This window comes from Embiotoca jacksoni, unplaced genomic scaffold (assembly GCF_022577435.1).
Source record: "Embiotoca jacksoni isolate LCO1_2020_lvr unplaced genomic scaffold, fEmbJac1.0.p SCAF_14, whole genome shotgun sequence".
Lineage (NCBI taxonomy): Eukaryota > Metazoa > Chordata > Actinopteri > Embiotocidae > Embiotoca > Embiotoca jacksoni.
The window spans coordinates 2,325,922-2,353,870 of record NW_027185274.1 but is presented as its reverse complement, the minus strand read 5'-3'; the positions used below and the strand labels follow the sequence as shown (position 1 = coordinate 2,353,870).

General features: G+C 44.3%; 1 protein-coding gene across 1 annotated transcript; it reads right to left on the bottom strand.

The window, feature by feature from the left end:
• Nucleotides 1-424: 424 nt before the first annotated feature.
• pxylp1 (2-phosphoxylose phosphatase 1) lies at nt 425-21,538 on the bottom strand. The gene is given in 7 exon segments (XM_069147452.1): nt 425-560; nt 562-1,483; nt 1,635-1,774; nt 8,860-8,986; nt 10,345-10,533; nt 20,110-20,256; nt 21,443-21,538. Coding segments are annotated over 7 exon segments (1,668 nt in total). The 5' UTR covers nt 21,480-21,538; the 3' UTR covers nt 425-454.
• Between the last annotated feature and the right edge of the window lie 6,411 nt (nt 21,539-27,949).

Genomic DNA, 27,949 nt, shown 5'->3' with positions numbered 1-27,949 from the left:
TTATTATCCACAAAGCAGTTCCCAGGAATGAACAATCCAGCACAGTTTTTCATCGCTCCCCTTTCTTGGAGGCATTTGGGAATAATGAAATTGTACAATTCCATGGTATTATGGAATGTAGGAATAAAGTGGCTGAGTGCCGTTCAACTTCCCTTAAATGATCCAATCTATTACAGACACACTGAGGAATGATCCAATAGCAAAAAAAAACAGCAGAAGAAGTTTATAGGACAGTTAGAAACTGAAGGTGTTATGTACAGTATTGCGTGTTTGCTGCTCACTTTGTACTTCGGAATGTCGGACTACATTTAAAAACGTGGAATTTTAAGACACTATGAGCAGCATAAAAGTGCACCCTCTCCAAAAGTGGAAAAAAAACCACAAAAAAACCAAGGGAAGTCCAGCCATCTGCCAACTCCGCCCCCCCCCCCCCCGTCACCCTCCCCTCCGTCTGTCAACCAGGGCGCCTGTAGCACGCCTCCTTGTAGGAAGTAGCATTGACCACGCTGAACATGTCTCTCCTGACAAAAGACAGGAAGTTTTTCAGAGGGCAGAGCGGCTGGCCGGCGGGGGCGGTCGCGGGAGCGACAGAAGGTTGTGTGAAATGTCACGTCCTCGCCGTTGTACAGCACCCTGATGAATAGTTCCCCGTCTTTCGCCTTTGACTTCTCGCCTTTTCCGGCTTTCTTTTTTGCCTGCCCTTGCGTCACCGGCGGACTCTTCCACAGCTCAAAGACCACCCGTGCCGCGAAACGCGGGAAGCGGGCCTCCTCCAGTCCCAGGGCGCTCAGCAGCGGGGCCACGGTGACGTCGTGGGCCGACGAGAGGGTGAAGACCTCCTCGCCCCCTGCCCGAGGCTGTCGGCCGGCTTCGCCGAACTTGCCGACCCGCTCCATCTTGGTGGCAGTTCGATTGAGGTAGGGGTACATGGCCAGGATGGCGTATTTACGATACAGCCCCACTCTCCTCCGATCCACCTCGTCGTCCAGCTGCTGCCGACGAATTACGGCAAACTGCGCCAAAGTCAGGCATCCGCCGTTGCCGCTTTCTCCCGCGGGAACGCACGGGAAGGAAAGGCCGTGGCACAGGTGGCACAGCAGGGAGTCTATCGGGTTCGCAGCTCGGAGCTGGCGGGTGGGGAGTCCCAAAGTGCGCGCCATATCGGCGTAAGTCCTCTCCAGCTCGGTATCGGCCACTCTGAGTCGATACTGCCTCCTCTGCTCCTCCTCCAGGTATCTGTTCCTGGCGGGGCAGTCGCAGGCCGAGCCGCAGAACAGAGTGCTCCACTGGTGACGCACGGTCAGCTTCGTCCAATCAAACTCCGGGAGGAAGCCGTAGAGGAAGGCCAGTCCGCTCTGGAGGGTGCGGCTCTTACCCGTGGTCTCCACCCAAACCTGACGGGGTGACCAATCGGACGGGAGGAGATTGTGCCGGTTGTAGGCGTGGTGGAGGAGCTGCCCGTTGCGAAGGTGCTGCACTACACCTGGAACAGGACGGAAACCAGGTTTAACTTGCATCTACGCGTGAACATAATAAATATCAAGATTATTTGATCAATATAACACTTGTTGGAGAGAAATCTACAAAACCAGACTGTCACAACTGATCTGAATGAAAACGCCAGGTGTGGGTACCTGTCTGCGTGAGTTCTCCCATCTCACAGGCACTGTGGTTGGGCAGCCGGGGAACCGAGGCCAGCGGTGACTCCCAGTGGCCACGACTCCCTTGGCCCATGTGACCAATGAGGGCGTTGAGTAGCGGGTGGGAAGGTTTCCTGAGGGCGGGGAGGGACGACAAGAGGGCAGAAACAGACGGGTTTCCAAGGGTGTGAATTATTCTCAGAAAACTACACGACTAACGAACTCGTGACTTCTCCTGTCTGATGTCATGACTGTGGCTTCTCCACGTTATCAACATAATTAGAGCTCTTGACCAAAGCTGCAACCACTGAAAGAACAGTTACACTGTTCCATGAACACAATAATCCACTTCAGCTCACGTCGTTACACAAAATAACGCGGGCACGCCGAGGCAAACAGCATTTGTACTTTTTCCAACATTTAAACACCGACACTTGAACGCATCCTGTTAAAACGACAGCCGAGCTTCGAGACACCGTTAACAGCTGCTGTCTCTTTTAACCCCTGAAGCCTGTGTGACGCTCACTTCACAGCAAATCATATCTGTTCTTAAGAGAAATTTCAATAAATAATAGTTTGATTATTTTTCAAGAAAAAATAAATGCCAGATAAGCTCAGTTTCAGGTTCAACGTGATGACTTCCTGTTTTTCTCACCTTCAGATTCCTGAACTCGCATTGCGAAGCAAGCAAAAAGTTTGACCATCATCTACCACTATTTGATTTATGTTTGTCTATTTTACAAGGACAATGCACACTAATAAATCATTGCTGTAAATGCAGCAGGTTTAGCCAAGATACTATTTTTCATCTGCAGTCCCCAGACAGGTGTTATAATGTCTCCCTAAAAAAAAAAAACTATCGATATTAAAATTACAGTTATTGAGGTCATTTATAAGCATGAAAAACATTAACAAAAAGAAAGAAGAAAATGAAAGCTAATAAAATAAAAAACTATTACAATTAAAGACATGTAGGTGAGAGTCTAATTCTACAAAACATGCAAAGGAGAGACGTTAATAGAAATATGGATCAAACAGGATCCCATTGTGCTCCAGAGTGAGACTCCGACTAAAACAGACATGAGAAGCTTTCACGGTATATAAAATACATACATCTGACATAATAAAAGCAAAACCACACAATAGACATGCCTTCAGGTACATGAGGGCGGACAGATGACAGCTCAAATAAGTATTTCGTTAAATATGTATTCACATCTCTAAAAGCGACTGGGATTGAATGCCATTGTAGTGCAGCTTGAAAGCAGAATGCGGACCGACTGAAAGTACTTTTCCCCTTTAAAAATGACTCGATCAACAAAACATTAAAAGATAATGACAAAAACCCGAGATTTGTATCATTATTGTCATAAAAAAATAAAATAAAAAAAAGCTTAGTTCTTTATTGTTTTTTTCCTGTACAAATGTGTGAGATGCATAAACGGTCATCATGGCAAACTGTGGACGCAAAATTAAAATCCTGTCTTCGGTTATTCATGCAAAAAGTTATTTGTAATATGACACCACACTTGTTCTGTGAAAAACTAGCACGTACAGTGTTTTTGTCACGGCTGGAAAACACGTCCAGGGAGCACTTGGTCATTTGGCCGTGTTGAGTTCCATGCTTGAGAATTTGCTCCCCACCGACATCAGACGGAGCAAAAACACATTTCTTTTCCAAAAGTCACTCAAACTAAATTCATTGAATCTCACATAGACGTTAGTGTAGTTATTGCTGTCATTCAACCTTTGATTGAGGCCCTGAATATGGGATTATTTGGCTTTTGTTTTAGGGTTTCCATTTTTTCTCTCGTCTTTTTCTTGTTTTATTGATAGTGTTGATATTTGTTTGTTTATTTGTGATTTGTGTGGAAGCTACCGGGCCTCCAAATAAAGAATATATGAGTGGAAATGTACACGTTGAGTATGTGATTGTATGTGGAGGTCATTTGCTGAGTCGACCAGCAGGTGTCTCTGTAACACAACCGTGGCTCCGCAGCAGCAGCAGCAGCAGCAGCAGCACTGTTCAATATGTGTGGGAGGGAATATGAGAGATGGAGATAAAAAAAATAAAAAAAAAAGATGAAAGAATTTGTTGCCTTGGGACACACACACACATACAAACATACATACACACATATATAGACACACACATACGCACTCATGCAGTAACATACACAGACACACACACAAACACCAGCACATGGCGACGGCAGCAGCAAGAGGAGCAGTTGGTGATCTAGTAGATTAGAGATGATTGAAGATTACAGTTTAATATAACAAAGCTCAGCTCGCCCAGATTAATGCGGGGCGCGCACACATGCACACCGTTTCCATAGTGATCTCGGACTGGTTCTGGAACAAGCCATAAAAAAATAAATTAAAAAAAACCCACTCGCTGTCACTACCTTTAAATCACATGATCGTTGTAACTGACCTGGAACAGTAAAAACCTCATCTGACATCTTCCGCCACCGGCTACTCTGGAAAGGACAGTTTTGTTTTTTTGGTTGTTTTTTTTAAATGAAAACCTACATTTTGTTTCCTTCTGCTGTCGCGCTGCACCAGCAGCTGCTCATTATCTAACCACTCGACTGTCTTTGTAGTATCACACTTTAAATATAAAATATGAATATAAATATATGCACTGCAAAGCGCATGGGAGAGTCTAAACGAGGGGAATCTTGTGCCCACCGGTTCTCCATTCTGCTCCGTCATCAGCAGATCAGTTCACTGTGGGGACTTTGGGACGTTTTAGATTTAATTGGCTACACTGGGAGACTGGACGTCAGCGGATGGGGACACTCGTGTGGACAAAGAGCCAGCCAGGCTGTCTATTAGGCGGATTGTTGCTAACCAAAGATTACAGAGACCAATTACATTAAACGGGGATTATTATCACTGGATAGGACGGGGTAAAGATTAGTGAAGGGATGGGGAGAGACGAGGAGAAAGAGGTAGTTGGTTGTTTTTTGTGTGTGTGTGTGGGGGGGGGGGGGGGGGGGGGGTAAGGGCAGGGTAAGGGGGAGGGGGGGTGAGATGGTGTGGTCGAAACTGGGAGGAGAGCACGAGACAGATGACTGTTGGTAGAAGAAAGAGAGGAAAGAGAGAGAGATGTTCCCTGCTGGAGACAGCTCAGTTAACCGCAGACGGAGACAGTGGGACGGCAAGCTGGTGCCAAGACACACACACACACACACACACTCACTCACACTCACTCTCTCACACACACACACACACACACACAGAGACAGATGGATGGACAGACGGGGACGCACGCACGCACGCAGACAGACAGACAGACACAGACACACAGACAAAACACGCAGACGCAGATGCGCGCACACACACACACACACCCCCCCCCCACCAGACTGAGGTTCGAGCCCAGGGCATATGCTAGCTCTGGTCCCTGTAATTACGCTCTGGTCTAAATAGAAACAGAACTACCTCCATTATTTCCAGGAGGAACTGAAACACGAAGCCGACTCTCTGAGCGAAACGAGCACAGTGAAACCACAAATCGTCCAAACACACATCGCAGTTCGACTGCAGCTTCAGCTGAGAAATATCAACCTTCCTGAGCTGCATCTATTTCCGCTGCTTGTTTCTGGACGTTCATCGTCCTCAGAAGTGGACTCGGTCTGGAAGCGAAGTGTTCCTGCTCAGACACAAACACAAGACGCACACTCTGCTGTCGTGCCAAGTTTTATGTGCGTGTCCAATCAGTGTCGATGCTAAATGTAGTGAACTGAAGCAGTACGTTGCTCAATGAAGTGGCTGCCTGCGTTCCAATATTCATGATATCACTTAGTATGTCAAGGAAAGATTTAGGATCTCATCTCCCAATATGTAGCATGTTAAACGTAGAACGCCACAAGTACCGGGATGTCCTGCTACATCCGCACGTATTTGGCAGTCTGCAGGCCAGCCTGCTACTCTGGCTGCTCCGACCCACAATCCTTTGTACGGCGGGAGATCCGTCACATCGACTGAGCCGCCGAGTCAGTTGTGGTGCTTCCTTTCGTCGAAGGAGGAAACGTACTCGTTCCAAATCGCATCCTTTTTGTAACATCGCGACAGATAAAACCAAGAGGGTCAAAGTTCAAGGCGCATTTTTTTTATGAAGTAGCACGTCCCAATTTGAATACATACTACATGCAGCAGCAAGTACTTTTTAAGGGGAGCTGCAGTCAGTACGTACTAAGAGTAAAAAAAAAAGAAACAGTATTTGATTGGGCGCCGGTTCCGCCCCCAGGAAGCCGTTGTTCTTCGGCAGGCCAGCGGGCGCTCTGCATACCTCACCCACACAGAACTTCACTCTCTTTGCTTGTACTGCAAATAGCTGCTTTTCCAACAGTGGAAATGTCCTCCCAGAATACAAGTACAGAGGATGTTATGCACGAGGATAGATTTTACAGTGATTTTGCTGACTTGGATATTCAGCCCCATTTATGAGTATTTAGTCACGGAGACGCAGCGGAGACAGTAAATGGTAAACAGTCTGCACTTATACAGCGTTTTATCACCTCCGCGGACTCAAAGCACTTTGCAGTTTGCAAACTTGGGGTTCAGTGTCTTGCCCAAAGACACTTCGGCATTAGCAGATAGAAAAGGCCTCTGAACAACAATGATCAAAGGCATTCGAGTAAAAAATGAAGACCAAAGTGGTGGACTGACAGACAGACTGACGTCAGCATCTCTAGAGCGGCACCAGCTGCAGAACTGCCAAATAATAGAAATACCACAATCCCAAATGTTTAAATCCAGAATCTGATTTTAAGTGTACATTTATGAATCCACTCAGTACCAAGACATTAACATAGATACAGAAACTGTTTTTATTTTTGTATTTGTAATATTGAAAAGTCCTAAATGATAAAAATGAGGTCGCTAATGTCCTCCCTGCTTTCCGTTTTCTCATTGGAGACCCAGGTGTTCGTACGAGACCACGACCTCGTTCATAAGAGGCTTGTGTCCTGGATGACTTTTCAGCTTCAGTTGAGAGATCAAGGGTGATGAAAACATTCAATAATCAAACGTACGTCGCTATCGCCCGCAGCCAACCAACTGTGTGTACACTGCGCCAGCTTTAAAAGATTAGAGTGCGTCCTGTGCTCTGCCCAGATGTGCAAAGCTGGTGTGATGATGGCAGTGAAAGCTTTGTACGAAATTAAGACATTGGCTCAATCTGAAGCCAGGTACACGGCCCAAAAAAACGGGGATTGGTCAGAGAGAATTTATCCACCATATGGTCCGAATGAATCATCCCGAAGGATGCGGGCGCACACATCAAAAACGACCTCACCAAACTGCATTTGTTCAGGCTCTAAAAATAAATGGTTTGTTGTCATAGCAGGTGTGTTTCCACCTGCAGCGTCTGCATGAGCTGCAGTTACCGTAAAAACACAGAAGCTGGATGTTAAAGTGTTGATTTCAGACGTCTTCTGAAGCTGGAGTACAGAGGCGAGCCGGCTTTTAATACCTTCCAATCAGCAACTCTCATCGAGCCCTCTTAAACGAGCAGCAGGGACTGCAGAGTGGAGACCGGAGAGCGGCGCATAATGAAGGAAAGAAGATAACAAAATTAATTTGAGCTTGTGTGCGCGTCTTCTTCCGCCCACGTTTCTGTCGGGAGGGTCTGCAGCAGCTGCCTCGGCGAGGATGTTGCGTAAATCAAGCGACATAAAGCAGCCGTGACGGACCGCGCGCGCGCACACACACACACAAACACACGCACACACACAAACGGAAATATGTCTCTGATTGTGTGTGTGTGTATCCATCTGCACCAAAGCACAGCGCAGCAGACGTGACAAACCGAACCCACCCGCTATCACTGACAAACGCAACAACACGGGGAAACCAGGCGACGGGTGAAGAGCCTGTTCAGTATTCATGAGTTTACACAGATCCTGATTTACCAATGTGATACAAATTAAACGCTGTAAGCTTCTTAAAACGTCACACAAAAAGAATCCGGAGCTCTTCTCCCTTCAACACACTGAGCTCATTTTCTGACAGCTGCTGTTGAGCCAGCAGTTTTTTTTATTTTTTTTTTATAGGAGGATATTAAAGGCCGGTTCAGTAATACGCGAGTCTCTCTCTTTCTCTCTCACTTCCAGATGAGCAGCAGGCAGAGGTGGCTGGAGCTCATGAATGTTGCTGCTCGGGAAGTCAGATGAAGTCCTGGTGGCATTTTGTGCCCTTTCTTCTGACCTGGTTGAATTAAAACTGAACGCATGAAGCCTTTTATCTTCAGACCGAACAAACAAACCAACCAACTTTTTTTGTGTCCGGTCAGTCGTTTTGTTTCTTTGATCGTGTGAAACGCACAAAACCACAAATTAGCTGTAACTGCCTCCATTTCAGTCCCCGTCTCAGACATGAATCCAGCAAACATTCCTCAACGTGCACGGAAAGAAACTGTTGCTTTTATTGTGGCATAATGCTGCTTATTTATTTCTTGTGCATTATCATGATCATTTATATTGCCTGTTTTCCTTTTGTTCCTGCATGACCGCAAAGACGACAGGGTAAAAATGAAGTTGGAGTCTGGTGGTGGCTGATTTGCATCTTTTGACCATATGAAGAAGAAAAACAAAAATCTAAATGGAAGGAGTCTGCGGGCGTGAACACCTATCAGCTGCGTGGTATATCAACTTTTTAAGGTAAATCGATGCATTTTCAAACAAGATACAAAACAAGACAACGCCATTTATATCAGTACAGTTTAACGTTGTGCTACATAACCCGTTTCTTCCATAAAGCTTTGCCAGTGTTTGCATCTCTGCTCTTTGACTCTCTGAGTGCTCCGCAGCTGCTTGGTGGTGAATCGTGGGCGTCTGCTGAAGGCTACGTTTCTGTTGGACGTTCACCCAGTCACCCCTCTCGGGTGCAAAGCTGTGTTTCAAATCCGCTGAGCCTCGTCTCCATCAGGGCAAACAAACTACATCTATTACATGTATTATTATCGTCACTAAAGAAAGCGGAGGACTCACTAAACTTCAGACACACAGAGGAGGAGGAAAAGCCACCGCTAACCGCTGAGCTCAAATAACGAGCTTGTAAACAACTGTGGGATGAGCGAGAAAGTTGCTGAAAGAAGCTGCGAGTTTTAGTTCAAACGTAAAGCAGTTAATTGGCCGCTGTAGTGACGCGTATGTCAAATTCATGTCATATATTATTCATGGATATGTTTGAGGAGGCGTGTGTGCACCTGCTGGTGGACAGGGTGCAGTCGATGGTGGGCCGCTTGGTCTTGGGGATGGAGTAGAGGGGATAACGGTCGCCGTGGCGAATCATCACTTGGACGGACAGCAGCTTGTAGTCAGCAGGACTGTGACCTGTCGGAGGAGACGCTCATCAGCAGCAGCAGAAACATCAGCTGTTTTAATATCCATGATGGGTTTGTCATTACTTTCCCTTCAGCTATCAATCATGTAAGTATTTATCAAATGATTACGACTGAGTTTGGAGGGTCATGGAGGTAATGTGGGGACGCCTGCATAGGTCTCTACCAAAGAAGGAAAAAATACAGGCCTGATGTCTTCACATCTTTCAGATTTGGGTTCAGATTGACCTTTTATTTTCTGCCTTAAACATCATCAGACACATTCCTCACTCATCCACACATCACACTCACCACTGATGCAATCTGTCCTCACACCCCCTGTTTTTTTTATAAACAGTTATGTTTGTTTATTTCCTATAAAGCAGGATATTGGCACGTTTGTGTCTGATCTCTCCTCTAATGTCAGAGAGAACTATCACCCGACCACAGCTTTCCTTCATCTTTCAGACACTTGTTTTGGTTTCATGGTCCAAAACGTTGCTGCAGACAAAGTTTGGAACGAGTTGATAAATGCAGTGTGAATTTCAGCAGCTGCAGAACCACATGTTTTTCTCCAAGAGTTGGTAGAGACCAAAACCAGAGAAAAAAAAGCAGAATGAATAACGGACTTGCAGTCATTAGGTGGACAATAACACGACTCCTAATCAATGCCAGTGTTCATCTGCACCTGCTAAATGCTTAAATAAGCAACTGCTAGCTAACAACTTAGCAAAATGAATTTAAAAGTTATTAGGTCAACAGTGTTGTGTCTATGAATTTGTTTCCGCTTTGTTAATGCAGGTTTCGTGATGTAGCAAACGATTCCAAAGGTGAATTCTGCTTATAAGTATAAAAAACACTGTTAAAATGACTCCATCAAGGCTCGGGAGTTTACGAACAACACACCTTATTATAGGAAATGTGTCATTGATAAATTAAACGAACAGTTCAACAAATGTATTCACTGTCTGCGAGTGCGTGAGCGTGTGTCGGTGAGTGTTTCAGAAAATATGCAGTAAAGTTTAATTAGCGGCTGCTTGTATAACTTGTCTTGGAGCGGTGAAGGATACTTGTATGGTCGCCTCAGGCTACAAACCCGCTGCTGTGCTGCAGAGAGAGACCGAGTGCAGCAGTAATATGGGTGATGTAATCTAGTGGAAATGACTTTCCCAAAATTAACACCCCCTGAGTCCTGACACACTGAAGATGGCATTCTTACTAAATTAAGTGTCTGTGCGCTGTCAATCAAATCGGCTTCCGATTCCAGCATCGCTCCGAGGAATCGGTAACCAAACTCAAAATCACACGTTACGTCCGCAGGCTTGCAGCAGTCTCGAGACGAGATTTGATGCGTCGGTGTGTCGGTCTCACCCTCCCAGGCCTGTTCGCTGCGGTTGGGAGTGTTGCAGTAGCCGTAGGCCTCAGATATGGGGTCGGGTTCTTGGGTGCGGGGCAGCGGGAACACTCGCTTTCTGCTCTTCCCCTGAGCCACTACGACACCTCCATCTGCAGCCTGGAAGGGTCGCTCCTCCACTACGGGGGTGGTGGGGATCAGGTTCACTGCAGAAATAGATCATGACATAGGAAGAGAGAGAATTTAAAAAAAAAAAGAAAGTACAAGGAAAGAAAAGAAGCCGAGTGAAGGAGGAGAGAACACAGCAGGAAACCGGTACGGCTCTCTAAATGTGAAATATTAGTATGCAGCTTCTGACTGTGGGAAGCGATTTGATTGGCTGACCGGTTTGTGATACTCTTTATCTTTTTTCTTTTGCCTCGTTCAAGAACACAGTGTACACTGGCAACATGCAGCAAGTGGGGAAGTTTAAACCAAAAAAAACAACATGCGGCTTTTCCTTCTTTTAATTTATGTAGTGCTAAATCACATTATAAAATGGTCTGCGTACAAAAGTAAACAGAATAATTGACAACCACATTAAAAGATCAATGTTAAGGAAAAGTTCAAATGACATGCAATACTGGCATACAAATACATGGAGAGCAAAAGAAAGCAGAGCTCAGACAAGGTTTTGCGCACCATTTCCACACCACCTAAGGCACTACAGCTTCACTATAAGCTTTGTTTCACCAATGTTTGGTGATTATTACATTTATGACAAACATTACATTTTTGACTAAATATTGTCATGATAATAGTTAAACTACTGCCCACCATTAACCGCCACTACCACAGATTCTAAGTCCTCCAGAAACCAGGGAAAATCCAGTCTGGGATGGTTCAGGGTCATCCGAGCCAGCCATAACTATAAACTTTATCAAGTAATAATGCTTTAAGCCTAATCTGAAGAGTTGAGATAGTGTCTGCCTCCTGAACCCAAACTAGGAGCTGGTTCCACCGGAGAGGAGCCTGATGCTGAAGGCTCTGCCTCCCATTCTACTTTTGGAAACTCTTGAGAACCACAAGTAAGCCTGTACTCTGAGAGTGAAACGCCGTGTTGGGATAATAAGTTCCCATGAGGTCTTAAAGATACGATGGAGCGTCGTCCTCGAGGGCTTCACGATTCTAAACTCGTTCTTCATCAACACACCGATATCATGAATGAAGACCGTGAATGTCGGCACAAAACCTCTGAACCTCTCCACAGTCCTCAGATATGCGGTCCATCCTGGACCAAAGCAGTGACCGGCCTCCTCTAGCATGGCTAAGAAGATGCTGACTGCACAGATTTTAAAAGATTAAAAGAAGTTTGAAATGTTTTTAGAAGAAGAAATGCACACATGGGAAAAAGAAAAACAAGATGATGGAGTAGCATAGAAAACGAATCCCATTTCAGTTCATCTCCATGCCAACTGCTCTGTACCGCAGAACCCCTCACTGTTACTGCTGTGTTGCCTAGACACCGGTGACCTGTGACCCCGCGGAGAACTGGTCCAATAGGAGCAGAGGTGTTGTGGGAACTGGAAAGACCATTTATGAAGATCCAACTCTGAAGAAAGAAAGAGGAAGCTGAACTCGTGCCCTTGTTGGCAAGTCGGGCATCCAAATCCCACTTATGACACACACACACACACACACACACACACACACACACACACACACACACACACACACACACACACACACACACACACAACGATTCCAAGCTGGCAAGCCAACTGTGCAAATATTACATCGTGCTGCAGAGGAAGAAAGAGGGGCCCGTTCCCTGCCTGATCATAAAACACAAAGAGCTAATGGGTCCTCATTTCTATAACAACCCTCAGACATAAAACACAGACTCCCGATGAGGGAACGACACTCACATATGCATTCTCTCTTCTTTCCTGTGGAGCTCATAAAGTCCCTTCACGTTGTACAAATAATCACTCATGTTTGTTCAACACACAACTATTTATGTGTCTTTTTATATCGTCCCTTCAGACTGCCTTGTATTTCCTTTACATATATTGTCTTGATGTCACTGAACATCCTTGTTGTTGAATTTTGCTACACAAATACTTACAAATTGGCTCCCAGGATGATGTTTTATTTGTTTAACTGTGCGAATGACTCCATAGTACAGTCCATTGTCCTCCGCAGGAAAGACATGAAACGTCCTCCCGGACCAATAAGGTGATAATCTTGCCTTCATTTCAGTCTTTGAGCCATTTATCAAGCATTCATGTCAAACTTTTGCTGCTCCCAGCTTCATAAAGGTGTCTGCTTTTCTGTTTTACATCACTTTAAGTTTACTGTTGTTGTGCTTTGGATGTTTGGACTGGAAAACCCATCAACCTGAAGACACCACTTTAATCAACAGATTAATCAGAGCTGATTCACTGCTCATCTGTAAAATGTTTAACCTTTAATAGTTCCATTAACTCAAATGGAAGGATTTGCTGCTGATCCTTGTCTTACAATTTATTAAATTGATCTTCAAATAAATTGTTTTATTCCTGCTCAGTGATTAACTGTTATTTTTTTACACGGGCTAATCAGTCAGTTCAAAAAGACAAATAACAATAATCAAGCATGAAGGAAATAAAGCAGTTGCTTCCCAAAAAGCAGTGGTTATGTTTGCTTCTATGTGACTTCCACCATTTGCAAATGGCTCTACGAAGTGCCCTGCAGGAGATGAATATGAAGGATGAAGAGTTTCTGGGAGGAATCACAGCTGTTTGAGGATCTTGCTGTTTGCAGATGAGACAAAATGTTCAGCATTTACTGTAAAGCAGGCGTCAGACTGACGGCAGCCGACTTTCACAGGAGACACTTTCACTTTCAGCCGTGTCTCGCGTCTCCCTCTTCAACAGGAAGACGTTATTATCGCACTTCATCTCTGCAGCTGACACACTCGAGCCACAGGCTGAGAAAACTATGAGGTAACTACTAAATACACTGTTTATGCCAATTGTTTTGTAACAGTAGTTGTATATTAATACTGTAAATATATATATATATATATATATATATATATATATATATATATACATACATATACACACACAAATAAAATACTGTTATCATTCTTCATGAAGCATCTAAGAACAGTTACAACAGAAGTGATAGGGGAGAGGCTTTTTTTTTTTTTTTTTAAAAGACAAAGACACCTCATTGAGTGGACAAGATTAACCTGATAAACCAAAATTGTTGAGTTTAGCGTTTCGGTCTCAGTTGGCACTGGAAACAAACCCCTCAAAGACCACAACCAGACGGCTTTCAAGTTAAAGAAGTGGTGAAACCCGTGGTGAAAACCTTCATTAAAAAAAAAGAAGGTTTAAATTAGTAAATGAAGGAATTTGCGTAAACTCACCAGAGATGAGGAAGAGGAGAACGTGTGCGGCGACAGTGGACACCATTTTGACGACTGCTCGGCAGCTTGAGGTCCAGACGCACACACTAGAGCTCATTCATTTCCATAACCTGTGCCCCTCTACGCTCTGTGCCCCATACACCGCCAGCCCCCACCTCCCAGAGAAACACACACACACACACACACACACACACACACACACACACACACACACACACGCCTGTCCAGACTGACCAAACTACTCAGTCACAGTTGTCTACACAATGGGGCTTTTGTAACTCCCTGCCCAACACTACATACACAGCAAGGGCCCACTGAGCAAACTGTTGCGCTCCCTCAGACACACTCATGCACCCACGCTAAATGTGGCTCCACTAAAAAAAAGCATTCAGGACTTCAAATGTGTTTCCAAAATGTTCTTTCACCCACACTAGATCTCAAAATCGGGGGTCCGAGAGCTTCTACAAAGACGACAAAATCGATGAATGTCACAAATCTCTGAAACGTTCCGCATCCGGCCGTACAGCCACCGACGTGCGTACGCCCGGGCTCATAAATGCAGAGCTAAACTTAATCCACGCTTTTAAATCCTCCACCTCTGTGCCGGTGGGAGCTCGTCATTATGCGCACTCGGAAACAGCTCCACTGTTTTTCTTACCAGAAGCCAAAAACGCTGTTCTGCCTCAAAAGCGCACACAAACAAATTTGTGTCAGCTACGACACCGCAGTGATTACGGGGTTAAAAGCTGCTCGGAGAATGCGGTTTGACCTGAAATGAAGAAGCTGCGCCCCACTTCTGGTACCTGACTCCAAAAGGTTCTGTACCGTCAGCGCGGTGGTCACCAAAAACCAGTGGAAAGGATGGAACAAATATTTGACACCGACAAAACACGGGCATGGCTGCTGTTTGTCATAACAGACCTCGCATCCATCCTGCCTTTATGTCCGGCGTAAGCGAGCAAATGGAACAACGTTTATGAAAGAAAACGAATCGAACGGGAGACTGTTTACAGCTGGAGGATGCGGTGCCGTGTGGCTTGACAAACAGTCCGAGCGCAGATTATCATCCTCCTCAGCACACTTCATCAGGCCCTAATGCTCAGTAACAGAAAAAAGACGAGGATGCAGCAACAAGCTCCTGATTGGCCCGAATATAAATAAATACATTTAAAAAAAAAAAATGGAGTATCCGCTCATACAGGCCGAGTACAGGCCGATATGATTTTTATTCCAGAGTGGCACAGGGGCTCAGAGTTTCCTCCAGATGATTCAGTTTCCACTAACAGTCTGGAGAACGCTTATTCGGCGAACTAAACACTCGAACATTGCCCGCAGACGCAAACGAGAGTGTTCAGTCCCTGTCGCACCTGGTCGAGGAAAAACAGGACCGAAAAGGCCAACTCTCCGTAAACTTGCACTCCGAGGAGGACAAATTTAGAGCACATGCATACGCCAGAGAAAAGCGTCCATCTTTTTTTTCTGCTGCGTGCGGTTTGCATTCTAAAATGTGAAGCTTTCTGACATCTGCACGTTTTACAGCTCCACGCAGATTACAAAGTGTACATCACACAGACCAGCCTACGCTCGTGCTAGCGGCTCTGTGAGGCTGCACTCAAGCTACATGCTCACACGCGAACATGCTTACAATGAAAATGCATGTTGACGTTTAGCTTGATTTGATTTTTTTTATATTTTATACACTTTATTAATCCCCGAGTGGAAGTTTCTTCACTACAGCAGGAGGGCTCTCAGGGGGGAGCTGCTGCAGCAGGCTGCCACTAGCGCGGCGCCAGGTAACCTGACCTGAGGTGCATGTTTTTGGATGATGGGAGGAAGCCGGAGAACCCGGAGAGAACCCACGCAAGCACAGGGAGAACATGCAAACTCCGCACAGAAAGGCCCAGGACCGGATTCGAACCCAGAACCTTTTTTGCTGTGAGGTGACAATGCTAACCACTGCACCACCGTGCCGCCCTAGCTGGTTTAATGTTTACCGTGTTAGTTTAGCGTTACAGTAAACAAATATGAACAGAATTGACTAAATATAGCGCAGCTGAGACCGATGTGAATGTTGTTCATTTTGCAGGTATTTTGTCTTAAAGAAACGGATTAGAGAAAGTGAGATTTTAACCAGATTGAAGGCACTGAATGTAAAGTCAAAGTTACGACAATTCATCCTCTGGGGACCACGAAGGTGTGAAGCAGTCCATTCAATAAATGTTGAGATTAATAATATATTTGAATGAATAACTAAAACGTGAACCTCGGTGATGCTACAAAAAATGTAAGCGGATCGACACTTGTGCCAATCAATAAATCAGATGAGGAGATATTTCACAGGGTGAGTGAAAACTTTGATGACGACACAGGAGGAAGAGTCGGGGAACCATCGTGTCAGTAGGAGTCGTCCTCTGAGGACCATGAATATCTATCTGAAATATCAGAACAATCCCTCCACTCTATGATGGAGATATTTCAGTCTGGACCTCGACCTGGGACTGGTTTACGCACATTTAAGTTCATAGCTATAATTACTTATAAATATGAAACCAATCTGACGGGTAACTCAGAGCATCATCAGCTCTAAGTGCACCATCGTTGTCACTGGTGGTGAGAGACAGCATCAGGAAGACGAGCTTATACAACAACGGTTTGACTCTTGAATTCACGCTAAACCTCCTTGCACAAATCTCTGCAGTTGACCCATATGCCACTAATAAACCGTCCTGGCTGAGCCGGTCCCGGTCTGGTTGTTTGGTCGGCGCTGGAGTTAACAAACGGATGGAACATTAAGCCCAACAAACCTCCCTGAATGGGAACACATACCACAGTTGAACCGTACCAAGCAGGTTAGGTGTGAATGCACTTTCAGTGCAGTGGTCCGCCGCAGCGGGACTCCTACGACGGAGTGGCAGCCTGCCCAGTGGCCGTGCCTTTTTGCCAAATGCATGCTGGGATAGGTTTCGGCCCACACAATCTGGCACAGAAAGAGTGTGTATAGAAAACTAGTGGGTGCAGAGACTGAATATTCTCACTTATATCTTCCAGGTAATCTGTCTGAACAGTGCACATTCACACTACGACAGACCCTCTATTATAAAAGTCAGTGGGTCCATTTTCATTTTGTTTGTTTGAAAGCTGAACAGCTCTGAATTAGAAAAGTACAAGCTGCATCCCATCTTGTCTTCAATGGTTATCTCTACTCGCTTGCACTCGTGTTTGATGCTCGTAACGTTGGCAGGAGGACTGAACAGCCTCTCTTCTGTCATATTCTCAACACTCGTTGTTGCCAATTTAGCCAAATGGGACCCATTTGGCTAAATTGGGTCCTTTCTGGTCGCTCCGAGCACCCGCACCGTAACACCACGGCTAGTCGCGCACTTTAAGTCCTAGCGGCGTCTAGCTTGGCCAGGTTTTAACACATGGCGGCTCACTTGACAGCCGTGTTAGTCGTACCTCATGTATCGCCATGGAAACGGAGATCGCACTAACAAAAAGCTTGGTGCTCCACAAACATTTTGATTACATATTTTATATATTTGCCATAAAACTTGCACTTGGACACAGTAACACAAGTGCAAAGGTGGAGTGAAGAATTCATTGTAAGAGGAACATTTGTTTCCACAGGTGCGCTGAATACACATTTCAGTTCGTCCAGTGGTGAATATTTGTCCAAACTGTTGTTAGATTTTGGTTGAAAGTCCTGAAAGGACGGCATCTCTGTGGATCCAGTTAAACTGGGACTGCAGGAAAAAGGAATGTCATGAATGTGAAGGCGAGAACTTGTAGTGTTTGGAGGAGTGCTTGTTTAACACAGAAGGACACTTGTTGGTGGATTATTGTTCCAAAAAAGTGGTGCGTGACCCTCCTCTGCTGAGACACTGGAAAGAAGCTTTTAGCCTCCTGTGGTCTGTCCGGATGGCACTTCAGTCCAAGCTGTCTTCTTTGCTGTAATTCTTCTATCAGTGTCTAAACCTCAGAGACAACCTGCCTTTCCGCTTCTCCTCTTTTATCCTCCCACGACATTCTCCCTCTCACTGCGACTCCACCGACTCTCCTGCAGCACTTAACTCCCATCAAGCTGTGCTTCACCTTTCCGTTCACTGCTGCTGCTGCTGCTTAAGTCTCAAAATAGATCCTTTTCTCTGTGTCTCTGTCACTTAAACCATCTCCTCCCACAGCTGTCCTCCCCGGAGAACCCCCGAGCTCAGTCATCACTTCCCTCTGGGACTCCCTCGCCTGTCAATCAGCGTGGCGATCGCGCCCCTTCGCCTGCTGTCTTCGCAGTCATGCATTGGATATAAATCGAGGTAGCCTGGAGCCGGAGAGGCGTATTTACTCAGCCATCGATCATCATCAGTCACCCAGTCTCGCATGGTAATGGTCAACAAACAGCAATAAACACGTGGATGGGCTTTCTCTTAAAAGCCGTCTGGGAGTGAGACAGAAGACCAGCACAGACAGCGAGGCAGACGAACAGATGAGCGAGCGATGGCAGGAGAGTGGAACAAAACCAGAAGGTCTATTAAACATGAGGAGAAAATCCCTGATGCTTTCATTACATGCTTTTCCTGGATAATGGCTCAATTCCTTCTCTCTGTGTGATAAATAAATGATGACCGCAGCCGTTCTCTACTCGTCAACAACAGTTAAATGAGGGCAGGTTTGAAAGCGAACCACAAGAACAATCTCCCTTAATTAGAAAACAGCAGATGAAATAGATTTCCACGGTAAAATAAAAAATACTATCAAAGTATTATAAAGTAATAGAGGGCTTCCTCTGGGTGTTTTACAAAGGATCGGATATGAGTCGGTCTGATAGTGCGGCATTAATATTATCTTACACAGCAAACTCCTGTGAAGCACACATTATTATCTGGGTGAGCAGGAGACTGTATTTGGTGTCCCAAAGTGCAAACACATCCCTGCTTGGCTTTGCCTTCCTTTTCACACATTAAACTCCAACCTATTATGTAAGGAAAGCAAGAGGAGAAGCCCAGAAGTAAAAGAGACAGATTTCAGTCGCGCATCTTAAGCATTGGAGTTTTTACGAGGGGACAGACGGGACGTTAAAAACCGCCGAGGAAGAAAAGCTCCGAAAATGTTGCAGTCAGAAATACCAGCTCTGTGGCACCGAGTTCCACTATAATCCTGCAGGGTGTGATTTATGGGACTCTAATCCTATATGCTTGTCCAGACACAAGCTTATGATGGCTATAAACCAGGACTCCTGACTAATGTTTTGACATCGGTTGAACTGTTGCGTGTAACGTTTCACCACAGCTTCGGCACTGCGACGTGACATTTGCCTCTTTTGTCGTTTCCCGCACAAACTGGTCATTTTTTAACACCATCGCTGCTTCTTGGTGTAAACTGCACCTTACTCGTGTCGCTGCAATCAGCAAAAGGTATCGACACAAAGCTCAGTAACTTTGTTTTTACGCGTAGTTCGTCGTCGTTGCTAGATGTGGATCAGAATACACATGCACAGCTTTACTCAAAGTTATAATGCTGAAACTGTCAAGACCGCCCACATAAAGTCCTTCGTGTCCCGCTCACCACGATGCTCCCCTCCTCAGGGGGGATTTCAGATGAACTTATAACACTAAAATGATTCAAAACTCTGCACTGTGCTGTGATTCACTTCAGTCAAATAATGCAGCTTTCAGGGAAGGTCAGAAAATATGTTTACAATATTTGTTGAATGTCTGCACACCCACATCTGCTAAATTATAGATGCACTGGTGCCTCCGATGCAAATGTTAAGCCGCACTTGTCATATTCTTGGTCACACATCGCAAACGAGGACGGTCGAGTAAACACTTCCGCTGCTTTGAGGTTTTTCAGGAACTCGGCTAAATAGCTTCAATTTACACATTTTAAACCCAAATCCAAATGTCTTTTTGATCTGCAAGCCCCGCCTGCTTAATTACCCAGTGTTTTTCAAATGCCATCTGCAAAGCTAGCAAATCAGCTTCAGTGCAGCTCGTCTCCTTAAACCGAACTGTGGTTTCCTCGCATTCACCGTGGCTGGCAGGGACACGCTATCGACACAATACCTACAGGGGATGCCGAACAATGACTCGACGGAGTCACAATTGAATGCACCTAGGCAGATGTGAGCGGGACTGTTGGTGCTGGATATTTATAGGAAGTCTCCAGGGGATTGTGCTTTGTTTTGGTATGAATGGGGTCTCTTGACGAAGAAAGCAACGGAGCATGTGCATGCATGAACACAAACAAGAAGACCTGAGCAACATTTCCGTGGAACACAGTATTTTTCTTCTGTTTTGTTTTTTTTCATGATCCAATCTGAATATTGGATCACAGCTCTCGTGAAAGAATGAATATGTAAAGCAGTCGAGTTGTGCACACAAACACTTACAGAACTGGAGGCTCAGACTGATGATGGCCAGCGCAGCCCCGCCCGCCACCACCAGGACGACGAAGCGGTTGCGAGCCAGCATCTTGTCATGTGATTGGTCCACGTCCCTGTCCGTCAGCCATCCAGACGACAGCCCATACCTGCAGTCTGCACACAAGGGGGACAAAAGTCTCAGAGTTGGCTTGTCCTTTTATCGTCTGTCCTTTTTTAATCCCTGCAAATTATCATCAGATTTCTTTTGTTAGTCAGAATAGGTGAGGGATTTGGGGACAGCTGTCTTTTCCTCCCCACAAAAGAAACTATTAACTGAAAAACAGTTGGACGAAAACAATCAAATATGGAAATACTCATTAAAAGTAACACTTTTTCTATCCCAGTCTGACTCTGTGGGGACAAAATGAAGGCTGCCCTCAACTCACTGATTTACATTGTGAGCTACAACTTTAACCTTTCTTTTTTATTTATTTACATTTGGCAAAATGAAATGTAATGTAAATGTAATGTAAAAATGACCATTGTTACGATGATGCTGAATTAGCTATTAGCAGTTCCTGTTTGCAATCCATGTGTGGATCGATAGACATCTATCATTGTAATAGTTTGCTGCTGGGGAAAGGTTAAAAATGTGATGATGTTCAGGCAAGTCTGGAATCATAAGGAGTGTCTTATTTTCATGATTTCTATGTGGGTCCATAGATGTTTCTTCACATTCGACATCAGATCCAGGGGAAGCCTGAGTGACACTGGATCTAAAAACATCAGATTTTACAGATTAAAGAAGAAAATGTTTTAACCAAATTGCGCCAGCTTTGCCGGCTGAACGTGTAAAACAGCCAAACTACGATAACTAACTTCCTGTTACAAGACTGGCTTCACCTGCTCACAAAAAACAGGTGGGACTCGGGTGCCTATTTTGTGTTACTTTAAATACGAACCCCCAAAGGTCATAGCTTCCCTGTTTCCCGTGCACGTCGTGGTGCTGCGCTCTGTTCACGCAACAGGCTCAGAGCTTTGTTATAGACCCTCGTGTTCCTGCCATCTCCCATAAAACCATTCAAAATGTCAATGAGAAATCTATTGATTTACAAACACCTTTCAATCAGATCAAATGTCAAAGTGCTTTAAAGGCAGTTGATAAAAGGCAGAATGTTAAAAATGGACCAGACTAATGCAGACCAAGTAAAACACCCCCCCCCCCCCCCCACACACACACACACCTCCTCCACCCCTGAAAATGAATGGATAAGACAACAATAAAAGATGCATTAATACATGCAAGATTAAACTATCGCACCGGACACGTGTTTGATCTCAGATTCCCCGTGTCTCTCACCATCAACGTGTCTCTCACCATCAACCTTTGTATTCATACGTGTCCACGAACAGCTGGTTGGAAACCAGGAGCAGCGGGGAGGAACAACCGAGAACTGCAGCAAACGCAGGCCGACACAATAAACCCTACCATTAGATGGTCTAAAAATAATCCCAGCCCGGAGCGGGTCTGAACCGAAGTACAGTGAAACGCTGCTTCAGGCGCATGTCCCGCTCCGGACTGACCTGCAGCTTCAACACGCACCAAAGTCCAGTCAAAATATTGGCGTTTTTAACGCCACGACACTTATTAGTTAAGGTGAAAACCAATTCAATAGATTATAAAGTTTGACGATGCGCTGGTTGGTCCGGCGTGCATATAAACTAATAAAAGACCCTTGAAATTATACATTTCTACTTTTAATTCACACGTCGTTAACTATCGCGCTTTTGATGATGACACGTCGCGGGCAACAAGGTTCCCGAGATGTTTGCGCGTGGGACTCAAGAGATAGCGTCCGAACAAAATGCTCCGGAGTCTCCGTCAAACTAACACAAACACCGACTTGGTTTCTTCCGACGTGATGAAAACTGAACCCGGAGAAAAGAGTCTGTCGGCGCCGGTTCACGAGTCCGCTAACAGTTAGCTCGCTCACCGTCGTTAATCTCGCACGCTCCACTTACGAAGAATGATGCGCGCGGATGTTTTACACGTGTCATGACGGTTAATTTGACTTCTCCCGACTTCATTTCTCCACACTTGTTGTCCCCCCCCACCCCTCCCCTCTCTGTCCCCCTCCTCTCTTGTCCGGACTCGGGGACAAGTTACCGTGTTTCACGACCCACAGAGAGACAGAGAGAGAGAGACAACAACTGAGCCGAGAAATTTAAAATGTCACAACAACAATCGCGCTCGCTGCAAAACACGCACGAGGCGGGCAACTACATAGTGAATGGGTCGCACGCGCCGAAACCCTCCACAAAACACTCTTCGTCTTTCAGGTGTCTCACCTGCAGGAACTGAGACGCTTCAGAGCCGCCAGACAAACACGGTTCACCGCTTGAATCCAGCGCTTCGCTTTCTCCGGCGGTCCCTCGGACTGTCGACACGGTTGGCCGACGGCGGCGTCAAGTCGCACGTGACACGCAGCTCCACTTCCTGTAGAAACTTTCAAAATAAAACACGGACGACGTGAAGATCCTGACATATTTGCCGCATAATGTACAATATTTTTTCGAAACAACATTTTAAATTGTTAAAAAAAAAATCGAATGTACATTATTATAGTATAAGATCTATTGTAGACATGGATAATGAAAGTACACCAGAGCCAATCTTTCGCGTATACTTCTTAAGCAAACTCGATTGTTCTCCGGTACTAATTTAGCTCACTAATTCTAACTTGATGGCTGTAAAAAAGCGGCTCCTGCTGGCCAAAATCCCAACCTCACTACCCCATCTACTGGACCAGAGACCGCAATGCATGTTGCATTCAGGGCCCTCTCGCTGTAACTGTTGAAACGGTGGTGTGTCCAAATGCTTCGAGAACAAACAGTCTCAACTTTGGGTTTTAATCACCAAATAAACAGATAATAAAAACATGACGCTGACAATTGACATCAAAACTCAATTCTATCAATTTGACTTTTTCTTTGCAGCTGTAAGAAATTAGTGAATCTTCTTCACAAAACACACATTTGACACCCATGTAGCAACTCCACTCAATATTGCATTATCATGTTATGGTCAAGTCAAAACCAACTTCACATTAAACTTAGGAAGGTATGAAGAAATTTTGATGAAGTCTGCAAATCTATCTAGCAGGTTAACCGGAAGATTTATGATGTTGTTCATGGGCTAAAAGACAGAATAAAAAAAAGATGTATAAGACATTCAGATAAAGATTAAATTAAACAATAATACAAAATGTACATGGGTTTAAAAGAAAAAAAAAAGGATGCTGATTTGAAAGAGGAAGGATTCTCTAAGCAATCATAATGCAAAAGGGAATGACTAAGAAATATTGCTTCATAAATGCACTCATGACCATTGTTTTCTCTTTCACGAGCTGATGAACCAGCAGAAATGTAAAAAAAGGTTGACACTCCAGGAAGGGTTTAAAGCCCTCATCTTTACGTCCTTACTGAGTGTTCTGTCTGTACACTCCTAACGTCACATATTGTGAGTGGTATGTCGCTCTTATTCTAGAGGCATATGTTAATTCTGCCTGAAATGTCCCTGCTGGTTTTTGGTACACATGCAATTTTACACACTTACCAAGAGTAAATATCTTAATTTCCTCCACCATATAACACTCCCTAGGGGCATAGGTCAATTATTTACTCGTAGATATTGTGCAAATCTAGGTAATGCATGAGTCAATGATTTCATGAACATGATATACTTTCCAGGCGGTGGTGTTAAACATTGAACATGTCTTGGACATTCATGGTATGGACATAATGCTATAGTTATTGGTATTTACTTGTTTTATTAGTTTATATTAAATTTAAGAATTGTCATAGTGGCACACAAAGCCAACGGTCAATGAAAGTGACAGTAAGTGACATTAGCAGCTGAGGGATGGTTGATGGCAGCAGAACATGAGTGGCATTGTAATGTTTTCTTGTGCTATGAGCTATATGAACAGCCGCGACACGAACGAGGCGTCAACACTTCTAATAAAACTAAAATATCACAGAAATGGGTACTGCCATTTTGTGCTTCTGTTGTCATTTTGTATGCAGTCAATGTTTGCAGCCAGAGTCTGCGATCTATAGGAGAGGTATTCAGGTCCTGCCTCCTGCCAGCCCACATGTTTCATGTTACAACCCATGAACTTCACGCATAGACTGTATATATGTATTATCTTGAACTGCAAGTAAAAGAGAAGCCAATGCAGAAGTACCTTAAAGTACAATACTTAGTGCCACTAGGGGTTGTCTCCAAAAAAAAACCTCCTTATCACTCCTTATCGGTGATCTGGTGCTCCTTTTGAAAATAATTCCATGGTTAAATGATATGAGGCCTGACAGAGAGGTGTAGAGTTTCAACCAGCCACCAGGGGGCGATTGAGATATTTTGCCCTCCCTTCCGGAGGACTGTCATGTTGTCCATCTACACTGTGCTCTAAGTCAATATGCTTGGAGCTCACTGTGAGCTAGGATGAATACCTCAGAAATGGATTAATCTACAGGACTGATCAGAGGAGTTTCTAATGTCATTTTTTTTCACTATTTTATTGTAAATTCTCAGTAGTAAAATACATTGGGGCTGATACAACCTTTATAGTCCTCTGTAATGGAGCAAACAACATACTGTACATTTAACAGTCACAGTTTAAGCCTGCTGAGGATGCATGTTCAGTGGATGCATGTTCAATGGATGTTGTCGCCATCTAATAAAAACATAACCCTTCAAATTCTATAATTCAGGAAGACGGAAAATTATTTCAATAGCAAACACCGCAGGGAGAAAATATTTTATCTGGATTTTACGTCACTGATGATTTTATGAAAGTTGAGATTATTTAGACATTAATTTTGCTGCCCCCAGGATTTTCTAATGTCGACTACATCCTTAATGCCACAGAAAAATAAAAGTTTGGAAAATGAGAGCAGTGGTTGAAACTTAACATTCCAGTCGTCTCTGGACGACTGCTGACAGGGTCCTGCTGTGCTGCCGTCTGGTTGTCACTAATCAGTGTCATCCTGCTTGCAGCACACCGCTGTCTGCTCATGTGGTCAGCAAATTCTGCAGAGCTACACTGACTTCACTCACATTCAGCCTCAGTCAAAGCAAGATACTGAGACGTAACTGAAAAACAAGCTCATACAGATGTTTTGTTACCAGCAGAACTACAGTGTTTTCTTAACCGCATTCTTAATCCGTTCACCTGGTTAAATCGCACAGCCAAGAGGATGCCAGAGTCCTTTCTGCATATTGGTATTCGTGGCCATTGTCTACTAAGACTTACATACCAGTGGGTGGTATGGTGTGGATGTTTTCACTTGTCTCTAGTTTATTACAGTAATTCATTTATTTTAAAAATTCGGACTCCATCGACAGCCCATAATTAGTGCACATGTATTTCCAAAGTATTGTAAAAACTGGAAGTGTAAACATTCTTTTTTTAGATCTACTTTTGGTGTCCACCAACTCCCGGAGGAAATATCTGGTTCTTTAGCTGCTTAGTGTTTCAGTCTTTGCTTCTTTGTCAAGAGGTCGATGAGCAGCTGGTTAGTTAAGGTTAGCAAATAGCCTACTGGAAATATGGAATTGCAAATAGATCAATATTAAATAAACAAAAACATATAATGATATAACTAATGACAGGAATATCTGTGACAGATATATGAAATTATTAAAAGTTGATTCGGAATTTAACAGAACATTTTTAATTGGTCAGAGACAATTTTATTTTCTATTTTAAAATGTCAACATCCTCATTTGAGTCATGAAATGACAATTTTCGAATGTTGAGAATGAAAAAAATTAAATGCTTTGCATTTGAAATTAATTAATTAATTAAAGTGAAGTTACATTTCTTCAGCTGCCCCTTAAAATCAATGAGACATCCAGAGAAGCACAGTGTACGGGGTATTTCCCCTGTTTCAGGCTTTATGATACGCTAACCAACTTCAAGCTGACAATTCATTCAACATGGACAGTTGTGACCAGTATCGATCTTTTCATGGTACTCTTTACAAAAAAGTGCAAATGCACAGTTCTCAAAATGCTGAACTGTCCACTAAATGTGACTCCAATTTACTGTTTTCAAAGTACTCTTTTACTTTGTCTCCAAACACTAATTCATACAGTGCATATGTAAAATAAGAAAGTCTTTCATTGGCCTCCAGAAACACAAAACACAAAAGTTGCTCGGTAGGAAAGTGTTGGAACGAACTAGGCTGAGTCTTATCAATGACTGAAATAGGCATCCCAAAGTAAATTCCCAGGCTTTCAGTGGATCATTGTCCATTGCGTGCTCCTTCTTCTTCTGCAGTAATATCTGAAGGCACGGCAGTCATATGAGTGGAGCTGCTGAACGTGCAACCACTTAAGTTGACCTGTTTCCTTCCCACTCCACTCTGCACCAATGGAAGTCATGGGACAGTGATGACAGGGATGATGTGGGTGATTGGGTGGGAGAGTATTTGCATTACCACGTGAAAGCCTTTAAGAAGTTAAGTGTTTGAGTGTGTAATATGTCTGAGTATGTCCTTTATACAGAAAGTGCAGCCTAATGCCAAGGCTGCTCTGATATACGCCTCAAAGAATCCAAATCATGCTCTGCAACCAGTCGTGTGTGTGTGTGTGTGTGTGTGTGTGTGTGTGTGTGTGTGTGTGTGTGTGTGTGTGTGTGTGTGTGTGTGTGTGTGTGTAGTGCTGGTTGCTGTCTTTTTTCTCTACAATTGAGCGTGAGTTTCATATCTCAGAATAGGAAGTGATAATATAACAAAGTATTTGTTGACATTCTACCATCAGTCAATGTCTTGTTTTATTTCACTACACCAAAGGAATGTCATTGGATTTTGTTGGAAAAATTACTCAGAGGCTTGGTTCAAAATCAAACATATCGGACATTTATTCTTGCAAGAAGGAGCAAATACATGCACCCTCAAAGAGAGGTGTCCAGCATTGCTCCCAGATCTCCTCCGTAGGGCAGCTTTTATCCAGTGACAAACAGTTGACAGTCACCCCCATTCCCTTTGTATCTCCTTTCGTATGATAATACTGAGTTGGTTGTAGGTCACAAGATAAGGACACAGTGGGAGTTGTCAATTGGATGCGGAAAGTAAAACAAAAAAGGAATAACTTGCAAATAAGAGAGAAAACCAAAGAGACTTTTCGGAGCCTGCTTGACAGGAGACTTTCCGGAGCCACAATGCAAACAAGAGGAAGAGACAAATCTTTTTTTCCATCAGATTTTTATTTTCATTTAATTTTCATTTTATCCTTATCTGGTGCACCAGATCCTTCTTTCCTCCTTCAGGACCTCAGTGTTTCAGGCTCTGCTCTCTCCCTGTTCTCATCTTACCTCAACGACCGCACTTACCGGGTAACTTGGAGAGGATCTGTGTCTGAACCTTGTCCTCTCACTACTGGTGTCCCTCAAGGCTCCGTCCTGGGTCCCCTCCTCTTCTCTCTGTACACCAACTCTCTCGGCTCTGTCATTCACTCACATGTCTTTTCCTACCACAGCTATGCTGATGACACCCAACTGATCCTCTCTTTTCCCCGATCTGAAACACAGGTAGCAGCATGAATCTCTGCCTGTCTGACTGACATCTCTCAGTGGATGTCCTCACACCACCTGAAAATCAACCTCGACAAGACTGAACTGCTCTTCCTTCCAGGGAAAGACTCTCCCACCCTCGACCTGACTACTACCTTGGACAACTCTGTGTTATCCCCGACCCTGACTGCTAGGAACCTCGGAGATACTCGACAGTCAACTCTCCCTTACTGCCAACATCACTACAACAACACGTTATTCAACATTCAACACGACTAGTCTTTAACCTC